The sequence below is a fragment of the Chiloscyllium punctatum genome, chromosome 1 (genome assembly GCF_047496795.1).
Source record: "Chiloscyllium punctatum isolate Juve2018m chromosome 1, sChiPun1.3, whole genome shotgun sequence".
Taxonomy (NCBI): Eukaryota; Metazoa; Chordata; class Chondrichthyes; order Orectolobiformes; family Hemiscylliidae; genus Chiloscyllium; species Chiloscyllium punctatum.
The window spans coordinates 115,241,218-115,251,818 of NC_092739.1; the positions used below are offsets into that span (position 1 = coordinate 115,241,218).

The 10,601-nt window shown below is 40.9% G+C and overlaps 1 protein-coding gene across 5 annotated transcripts in view; it reads left to right on the forward strand.

Moving 5' to 3' along the window:
* Positions 1–3,904, forward strand: part of ubap2a (ubiquitin associated protein 2a) — a 114,272-nt gene extending 110,368 nt beyond the window's left edge. For all 5 annotated transcript variants that reach the window (XM_072572817.1, XM_072572827.1, XM_072572835.1 and 2 more), the window contains exon 28: positions 3,031–3,904. In XM_072572817.1, the coding sequence (XP_072428918.1) occupies positions 3,031–3,126 (96 nt within the window). In that variant the 3' untranslated portion in view covers positions 3,127–3,904. The remainder of the gene's footprint in view (positions 1–3,030) is intronic.
* Positions 3,905–10,601: the final 6,697 nt, after the last annotated feature.

Consider the following 10,601-nt stretch of genomic DNA (forward strand, 5'->3'; position numbering starts at 1 on the left):
TCCATCTTTCATCAATTGTGGAGACCAGAGCTGGCTGCAATTTGGCTAATTAGCTTTACAAATGTTTGGCATTGTTTCCCTACTTTAATACTCATTTTCTCCTATAAAAGCCAAGATCCCATGTGATTTGCTGACTATATGTCCTGTTAGATTTAAAGTGCTGTACACATTAACTCACTGACCTTGCTGTCTTTAAATATTTGCCATTTTGTATGTCGTTTTCTGCCAGAATGTACTCTTCTAAACCTGTTTTGGCCAACCCATTCTTCTGTGCTCCAGTGCAGTTAGTCAGTCATACATGTTGAAAACAGACCCTTTGGTCCAAGTAATCCAAACTAAACTAATTCCAACTGCCTGTGTTTGGCCCATATCCCTCTAAACCTTTCCTATTTGTGGACTTATCCGAATGTCTTTTAAATGTTGAAACACTTCCCACCACTTCCTCTGGCGGTTCATTCCACATACAACCCACTCTTTTTTTTTAAGAAAACAAAGTTGCCCTTCATGTCCTCCTCAAAACTTTCTTTGTCACCTTTTAGAATTCTGTCCATTAGTTTTGAATTAGTTTTGAATTAGTCCATTAGTTTTGTCATATCTAAGTTTGGCATTGTTGACACTTAAATTTTGCTGTCAATATACAAGCTTTTGCTTTTTTAACAAAAGATCCTAATAATCCTTAAAGGTTCCTGTTTTCTACCTTCCTGTGATCTTTAAAACAAATTATCACAGCTTATAACTTTAACTTAAAAATATTTTGTATCTAACTTGACATGGACATGACCTTTTCATGCGCCTCAATTTTTTTAAACTTCGACAAATCACTCTGAAAATGCAAATAGGCAATGTCCACTGGGACCAGATGTTATTGCATGGTATGATCTAGTTCAGTTCTAAATAGCCTATTTGTGTTTGACTCTTTAGTTGATTTCTTTTAAAATTATTCTCTATTTGTCTGAACTGCTTGTCATATAATTTGATAAATAAGATTGGGTGTAGCTGTGCTTTCTTTGAATGTTTCAATGTATTGCAGAGGCCTGCTTTCAAGATTTGGCATGACTTGAGAACATCCATTCATCAAGATACAGACATATGAAATTAGGAGCTGGTGTAAGCCATTTAGTTCCCCCCAGTCTGCTCTGCCATTCAGTAAGATCTGATTGTAACCTCCAATCCATGTTCTGTTATTTCATTGACAGAAACTGTGGATTAACCATCCTGCAAAATGAAGTAACTTTGGGTGAGAGAAAATTGTGACAATTAAGATTAATTTTACTTGGACGATTAAAGTGACTCAAATTTTGACTGTAAATATTAAGGGCAGCGTGGCAGCTCATTGGTAGCACTGCTGCCTCAGTGCCAGGGACCCAGGTTCGATTCCAGACTCTGGCAACTGTGTCTCTGCACAGTCTTCATGTATCTGGGTGCTCTGGTTTCCTCCCACAATCCAAAGATGTGCAGATGAAGTGAATTGGCCATATGCTGTGGAATGTGTAGGCTAGGTCCACTAACTAGGGGAAATGTAGAGTAATCGGGTAGGGGAATGGGTCTGGGTGGGATATTCTTCAGAGGATCAGTGTGGGCTAGTTGGGCCAAATTGTGTCATAGAGGCTTACAGCATGGAAACAGACCCTTCGGTCCAACCTATCCATACTGACCAAATATCCCAACCTAATCTATCTCATTGGCCAGCACTTGGCCCATATCCCTCTAAACCCTTCCTATTCATATACCCATCCAGATGCCTTTTTAAATGTTGCAATTGTACTAGCCTCCACCACTTCCTCTGGCAGCTCATTCCATACACGTACCACCCTCTGTGAAAAGGTTGCCCCTTGCGTCTCTTTCATATCTTCCCCCTCACCCTAAACCTGTCTAGTTCTGGACTCTGATTCTTTGTAATTTGGGGGAACCTTCACTGTCCATTACAACCCCAATTTTGGTGTCATCTGCACACTTATTTACTATACCTCCTATGTTCATATCCAAATCCTGTATATAAATGATGAACAGTAGTGTACCCAGCACCGATACTTGTGGTACTCCACTGGTCACAGGCCTCCAGTCTGAGGAAAAAACCCTCCACCATCCTCTATCTAATACCTTTTGAGCCAGTACAGTTCTCCCTGTATTCCATGAGATCTAACCTTGCTAACCACTCTCTCATGGGGAAGCTTGTCTAATGCCTTACTGAAGTCCATATAGATCTTGTCCACTGCTCTGCCCTCATCAATCCTTTGTTACTTTTTCAAAAAACTCAATCAAATTAGTGAGACACTATTTGCCATGCACAAAGCCATGTTGATTATCCCTAATCGTCCTTGCCTTTCCACATGTAAATCCTGTCCCTCAGGATTTTCTCCAACAACTTACCCACCACTGATGTCAGGCTCACCAGTCTCTAGTCCCGCTTGTTCTTAGCACTGTTTTTAAACAATTATAACCACGTTAGCCAACTTCTAGTCTTTCCGCACCTCACCTGTGACTATCGATGATACAAATACCTCAGCATAGGACCCGTCAATCACTTCCCTAGCTTGTCAGAGCACGAGGGTACACCTGATGAGTCCTGGGGATACATCCATCTAATAAGTATCAAGGTATCCAGCACTTTTTCCTCCATGATATGGACGTTTTCTTTCAAGGTGTCATCTATTTCCCCACGTTCTATACTTTTCATAGCCTGTTTCCACACTAGGGGCCCTGCACTGTGCCCTTCCCAACTAAACAAACATGAGTAGGCCATTCAGGCTGTTGTACCACTTAGAGATCGTGATCTGTTGCCAAACTTGATGTTCCTGTCTTTGGCCCATATCCCTTAAATACTTTGCTTAAATTACAACTGATATAGCACCCATTCCAAACACCTGAACGGTCTGGTCGTACATTTTAAAAAAAAAACTGTGTCCCCCAGTTCTAGAATTCCGAATCAGTAGAAATAGTTTGTTTGGCTTCCCTATCTTTTCCAGTTAATATCTTGAAGACTTTGACCAGATCACTCCTTAAACTTCTAAATTCTATTTTGACTTGCAGGGTGGATCTGGACAACGCAATCAGCAGAACAGCATACCACAGAAGTCTCAGGTTAACAAGCCCAACTATGGCAACTCCCCGTACTGGGGTAACTAAACTGCAAGTTATTGCCCCCTTCTAATAAGAGGGAAGAAAACTAGTTGGCCAAATGTCTGTGTTGTGGGGGGAGCTAAAATCTTAACGTACCTTAAATGTGACAGTTGCCTGCTTTTGATTTGCTGTTGTATGTAATATATTTATGTATGTATTTGTATATGTAATAGAGCCTAGATGTGGTTTCTGCACTTGAAGCCTTTCTTCATGGGGGAAGATTAGTAAACATTCAATAACAATGTATATTTGTTTGAGCTCTGTGGGCTTTCTAAATGGACAGTGTTTTCCAGTATTGAAAATGGGTTTCCCTTGTTTTAATTAAGTTTATGAAGAATTCCATGAAGGGGTGGGGGAATAGCAGTTTAGAAATCCAGATTCTGTGCATAATGTTTTTTTAGACCTATCCTTTAAATTTGTATTGATCAAAATTGGACTACCTTAATTTTAAGTTTGCCACCTGATTCTGTGGATGATTTTCAAACAACTGTTTGGAAACACAATTTTTTAAAAAGAAATCATTGTCCTTCTAAGAACTGTATTTATCTTCGGTATTTATTTAATATTTCAATGCACAGGCTCCAGTATGTCAAATTATGTACATTTATTTGGTATGTTTCCCTTCTTACCTACGTCCAGTAGTTTTGAAAATCTTTACTTCCACTATAACGTCCCATCCAGCAATTCTCCTCTTAATATCAGGAGCCAAAGTGGTAAATATTTCAGTTGAATTTCCTTTAAACCCAAAGAAAATCTAATAAAAGCTCTGAGCAATTAAACCATGTCTGAATATTTTTTGTTTTTTCACTTGAGATTCTAGGATTACTTTTGCCATTAACCATTGGTCAATGGAGCTAAATACAAAATATATGCAGGCAAAATCAGCATCAAATGGAACTTGTAAACTTTATCTAAATCCAGTGGGTTTTATTTTTATGCTGTAATCACTCAAATGGATATTGTTCAAAGGATAAAAGGGGATTCTAAGACTGCTTAGATTAAGGGTGGAATATTTTATGAATGCGGAGTGGAATATGAAAGTAAAGATTTTGCTACACTTGTATAGGGCATCAGTGAGACCACATCTGGAGTACTGTGTGCAGTTTTGATTTTCATTTCAGAAAGGATGCGTCTGTATCTGTCGGAATTTAGAAAAATAAGGAAGGATATTTTTCTATTCTGGGAAAGTCTAAAACAAAGGGAGGAAAAAATAAAAAATAATGGGTCTTCCATTTGAGGGAAATTATATTTGACAGTCATGTGAGCCTTATTGAAAATTGAGGTGGCAGTAATGAAATTCTTCACTGGGAATGTAGGTTGGGGGGGGCAAGCAGGTGAGGCTGCTGGCCCATATCCCTCCAAACCCTTCCTATTCAGATGCCATCCAAATGCCTCTTAAATGTTGCAATTGTACCAGCCTTCACCACTTTCTCTGGCAGCTTATTCCCTACACATACCACCCTCTGTGTGAAAAAGTTGCCCCTTAGGTCTCTCTTCTATCTTTCCCCTCTCACCCTTAACCTATGCTCTCTAGTTCTGGACTCCCTGACCCAAGGGAAAAGACTTTGCCTATTTACCCTATCCATGCCACTCATAATTTTGTAAACCTCTAAGGTCACCCCTCAGCCCCAGCCTGTTCAGCCTCTCCCTATAGCTGAAATCCTCCAACCCTGGCAACATCCTTGTAAATCTTTTCTGAACCCTTTCAAGTTTCACAACATCTTTCCGATAGGAAGGAGACCAGAATTGCAAACAATATTCCAACAGTGGCCTAACCAATTCATTGACAAGGGAATTATGTAAATGATGAAACCTACCACTAAGCCAGCAGTGCTTGCTTCGCAACGTAGATTCTTGCTGTCTCTGTTCACATCCCTCTATTGTCAATTTATCCTATGTTTCAACTTGTTCATCACTCTGGTGTCTATTTCAGCAATTTGTCATCTTTTAACCATAATTGACACCTTGAAGCACAGCACGATTAATGGCATTGACATTCCAAATCACCTTACTCTACTGGTCATAGCAGATGTAATTACCTCTTCACCTGCAATAAATTGTGTTTAGTAACTAATACCTATGCTTCAGATTTGCTTAGACCCAATCTGGCAGGTTCTACTATGGTGACTTTAGGAACTAATGTATAATTGTTTCAGGATTCATTTTAATACTCTGACCAGATCATATTCACCTATTCTAATTGATTAGTAGATGCATTCTAGGCTTGTCTTGTTCTATAAATTGACTAGTGCATCGTGTAGAACAAAGTTGAGTGGTTGACCATCTTCAGCTGCTTCAATGACCAGGTCAGAGGCTATGAATACTGTGACTACCCATTGACTACAAGGCATGAGTCAGGAGTGTGGTGGAATACTCCTTTATTCCCCTGGATTAGTGCTTGATACCATCCAGGACAGTGCATTGGCACTATGTCCATAAGCATCCATTCATTCCACCTTGATGTTTAGTAGTAGCAGTGTGTATTATCTGCAAGATACACCAGAAATTCACCAAAGATCCTCAAACAGCACCTGCCAAATGCACAACCACTTCCATCTAGAAGGGCAGCAGCTAGATAGGAACACTACTAGTTGCAAGTTTTCTGTCCAAGCCACTCCCATCCTGACTTGGAAATATAGCACCATTCCTTTACTGTCACATGGGATTGGGATTTCAAGATTTTGACCCAGTGACACTGTAGGTTAACCCACAGCAGGTGGACTGCAGTGGTTCAAGACAGCTCACCACTGCCTTCTGAAAGGCAGCTAGCAACACCCTCCAAAATCATCTCCTGTTGTGGGAATTGAACCAAGAGGTCTTGAATGTTACCTGGGTTTCTGAGTCCCTAAACTGGAAATAATAGATGAAGCAGTCCATATCCAAATGCAGAAAGTCCTGGACAGTATCCAGGTCTGAGATGGCATGTAGTGTTCATGTCACAGCTGTTCTCAGCATTGACTATCAACAAGAGGCAGTGAGAATATACCCATTAATCCATGACCTTCAATGGTCTTACCATTGTAGTTTTGACATCTGTGGCAAGAGAACATGCCCATTTATCCTTGGTATTGTTATTACCTAGCAACTGAACTGGTTAAATTCTATAAACACTTTTTTTACAAAAGCATTTCAAAGGTTAGGAAATAGCTTCCTAATTCCAAGCCTGACTACACTGTACAGGGCAGGAGTTTGAAGGAACATTCCCATCATGCACCCCTGACACTCTTATGCTTGACACCATCCAACTTAAATCAACCCACTTGGTTGGCAGATCATCTTCAACTCCACCATCACCACTCAATCAACAGTGTGTACATCTACAAGATGCAATGCAAAAGCCCTCAAGACTCTTTTCACAGCACTGCACCAAACCAAATCTATCGAAGATAAGGGAAGCAGATATAAACACCACCTGCACATTTGCCTCCAAGCCACTCAACATCTTGATCTTGGAAATATGTTGCCATTCTTTCGTTGTCACTGGATTAAAATACTGAAACACCTCTTTCTCTTTAGCAAAGTAGGGATATCAACAGAACATCAATTGCAGCAGTTCAAGAAAGCAGCATTCACATTCTGAAGGCCAACTAAGAATGAATCAATACAACCATGGTCATGTTCCTTAAAAAGGATAATTAGCTTCTCCAACCAAGTTTCTGACAACACCAAATTTAAGCCCTGATTCAAAGTTTGTATGGCTGTATCAAAGGTCAACCATCCTTACTTGATAGGTCAAGTAAATCTTCCAATGTGCATCTTGCAGCATTCCAACAATACTGAATGATCAGACAGCCAAATCAAATCAGCCTCACTATTGTATTTGCAAAACAGGAAACTTGCAATAGTCATTAACCCCCAAAATGCCCCAATCTGTAACAAGCAGATGTAATACATTTAAGTTTTCAAAAGGTGTTTGATAAGAACACATTAGGCTAGTTACACTAGCTCATTGTTGGAGGTTATATATAAAGAGGATTGGCTATCTAAAACTAAAACAGCAGCAGGCAATGGCCTAGAGTTGTTATTGCCAGACTTAATTCAGAGACCTGGGTTCAAATCCAGCCACGGCAGATGGTGTAATTTGAATTCAATAAAAATCTTGAATGGAGTCTAATAATGACTACGAATCCATTGTTGTTTGTTGGAAAAATCCAGCTGGTTCACTAATGCCCTTTAGGGAAGGAATGCTATCCTTACCCAATCTAGCCTACTTGTGAGTAGGCCTAAAGCAACGTGGTTGACTCAACTACCCATTGGACAGTAAATGCTGGCCTGGCTAGTGACACCCTTGTCCTGTGAATGAATTTTAAAAATTAATAATTGATGTAAGGCACCAGGTTTTAGCTTAATCAAAGAAGTAGCTTTAGCTGAATAAAAGTTAAGCATCAAGGTAATCCAATTAATGTCTATGGCTTTAAAATCAACGTTTTTGATTGTAGCTTCCAACCATACATAGACACAGGAATAAATTGAATAAGAGGAGTGATGTAACTGGCCAGCACACTTAGGCTGGTTTCAGAATCTAATATCCCAGGCACCATAGAATTATATTTTGCTTGGTGTCTAATGATACTGGTCAATGTAAATAGCTTCTAGTAGGCTCCAAGGAATATTTATTTAATTGTGAAAATTGAAATTCTATTCTCCAAACTTCCAACAATTTGATAATGGAGAACAAGACAGAAATCAGAGCTCCTTCCAGTATGGTGAAAGCTCTGGCAATCAGAATACTTCGAGGAAAAAAAAATTGTTCAAAACCAGTGAAAACTTTGGTTTCTCTTGACACTGACCTTGTTACCGTTCAAACAACTGCTTCTTCGGAGTCAAAACATTCATGAGTACTTTGAACAAGATAACCAGAGTCTAGAGGCAATACATTCCTGTTGAGGTGAATGGAAAGGCTGGTAAGTGTACAGAATGCTGGACGACTAAAGAAATTGAGGGTTTGATTAAGAAATAGATGGTCACAGGTGAGGTGCCAGAAGACTGGAGATTGGCTAACATGATGCCACTATTTAAAGGGTGGTAAGGACAAGCCAGGGAACTATAGACTAATGAGCCAGAGGTCAGAGGTGGGCAAGTTGTTGGAGGCAATCCTGAGGGACAGGATGTACATGTATTTGGAAAGGCAAGGGACTATTAGGGATAGTCAACATGGCTTTGTGCATGGGAAATCATGTCTCACAAACTTGATTGACGTTTTTGAAAAAGTAACAGAGGATTGATGAGGGCAGAGCGGTGGACATGATCTATATGGACTTCAGTAAGGTGTTTGACAAGGTTTCCCATGGGAGACTGGTTAGCAAGGTTAGATCTCATGGAGCACATTCCTGAAGAAGGGCTTATGCCCGAAACGTCGATTCTCCTGCTCCTCGGATGCTGCCTGGCCTGCTGTGTTTTTCCAGCACCACACTTTTCAACTCTAGATTTCATGGCATACAGGAAGAACTAGCCATTTGAATACAGAGAGTGGTGGTGGTGGTGGAGGCCTGCGACAGTGGAGTGCCGCAAGGATTGGTGCTGGGTTTCCATTACTTTTCGTCATTTATATAAATAATTTGGATGTGAACGTAAGAGGTATAGTTAGTATGTTTGCAGATGACACCAAAATTGGAAGTGTAGTGGACAGGGAAGAAGGTTACATCAGATTAGAATGGGATCTTGATTAGATGGGCCAATGGGCTGAGAAGTAGCAGATAGCATTTAGATAAATGTGAGGTGGTGCATTTTGGGAAAGCAAATCTTAGCAGGACTGACACACTTAATGGTGAAGTCCTAGGGAGTGTTACTGAACAAAGAGACCTTGGAGTGCAGGTTCATAGTTCCTTGAAAGTAGAGTCGCAGATAGATGGGATAGTAAAGGAGGGGTTTGGTATGCTTTCCTTTATTGGTCAGAGTATTGAGTACAGGAGTCCTGTACAGCCGCAACATGACATTGGTTAGGCCACTTTTGGAATATTGTGTGCAGTTCTGGTCTTCCTATCACAAGGATGATGTGAAACTTGAATGGGTTCAGAAAAGATTTAAAAAGATGTTGCCAGGGTTGAGCTATTGAGCATTTGAGCTATTGGCAGAGGTTGAATAGTTTGGGGCTGTTTTCCTTGGAGCATCAGAGGCTGAGGTTTATGAAATCATGAGGGGCATGGATAGGATAAATAGACAAAGACTTTTCCCTAGGGTGGGGGAGTAGGTTTGGCATGAGAGGGGAAGATATAAAAGAGACCCAAGGGGCAACGTTTTCACGCAGAGGGTGGTACGTGTATGGAATGAGCTGCCAGAGGAAACGGTGGAGACAATTGCAACATTTAAAAGACATCTTGGATGGGTATATAAATAGGAAGAGTTTGGCAGGATATGGACTGGGTGCTGTCAAGGGACAAGATTGGGTTGGGATATCTGGTTGGCATGGATGAGTTGAGCCGACAGGTCTGTTTCCATGCTGTACATCTCTGACTGTAAGAATCAGCTAGTAATTAGACTCCAGGCCTAGCCTAAAAAAAACAAACTGATAATTTAAAAACAAGCTGCTGCTCTCGGCTCAAAGATCACTTTCAGCTCTCAGTTCACAGTTCCAAAACATATGTAATATAACCTAGAATATTAAAAGATGGTGGATGCACAGGTAACATCTTGTAACAATCTTTATATCATGGAAAAATGCCAGAGGATCAGAAAATTGCCAATGTTACATCTTTATTTTTTTAAAAAAGTTTTACGAAAGGAAAATAATGCCTGACACTTAATTCTTGTGAGGCAGTGACAAGAAGTTTTCAAAATGTGTTTGATTAAATACCACGTTAGGCTAGTTATGATAGCCTACTGTATTGTAGGTTGTATGTTAGTATGAATAGAGGAACAGGAGAAAGTGAGGACTGCAAATGTTGGAGATCAGAAGTGGAAATGTATTGCTGGAAAAGCGCAGCTGGTCAGGCAGCATCCAAGGAGCAGGAGAATCAATGTTTCAGGCATGAGCCCTTCAGGAATGCGGAGAGTGTGCCAAGCAGGCTAAGATAAAAGGTAGGGAGGAGGGGCTTGGGGAGGGGTGTTGGAAATGCGATAGGTGGAAGGAGGTCAAGGTGAGGGTGATAGGCTGGAGTGGGGGCGGATAGGTTAGGAAGAAGATTGCAGGTTAGGAAGGTGGTGCTGAGTTCGAGGGTTGGGACTGAGACAAGGTGGGGGGAGGGGAAATGAAACTGGAGAAATCTGAGTTCATCCCTTGTGGTTGGAGGGTTCCTAGGAGTATTCCCAATTCCTTCGTCTCCGCATCTGCTCCCAGGAGGACCAGTTCCAATACCGAACAACCCAGATAGCCTCCTTCTTTAAAGACTGCAATTTGTCCCCAGACGTTATTGACTATGCTCTCCACCACATCTCCTCCACTTCCCGCTCATCCACCCTTGAGCCCCGCCCCTCCAAACGCCACCAGGACAGAATCCCACTGGTCCTCACCTACCACCCCACCAACCTCCATATACATCGTA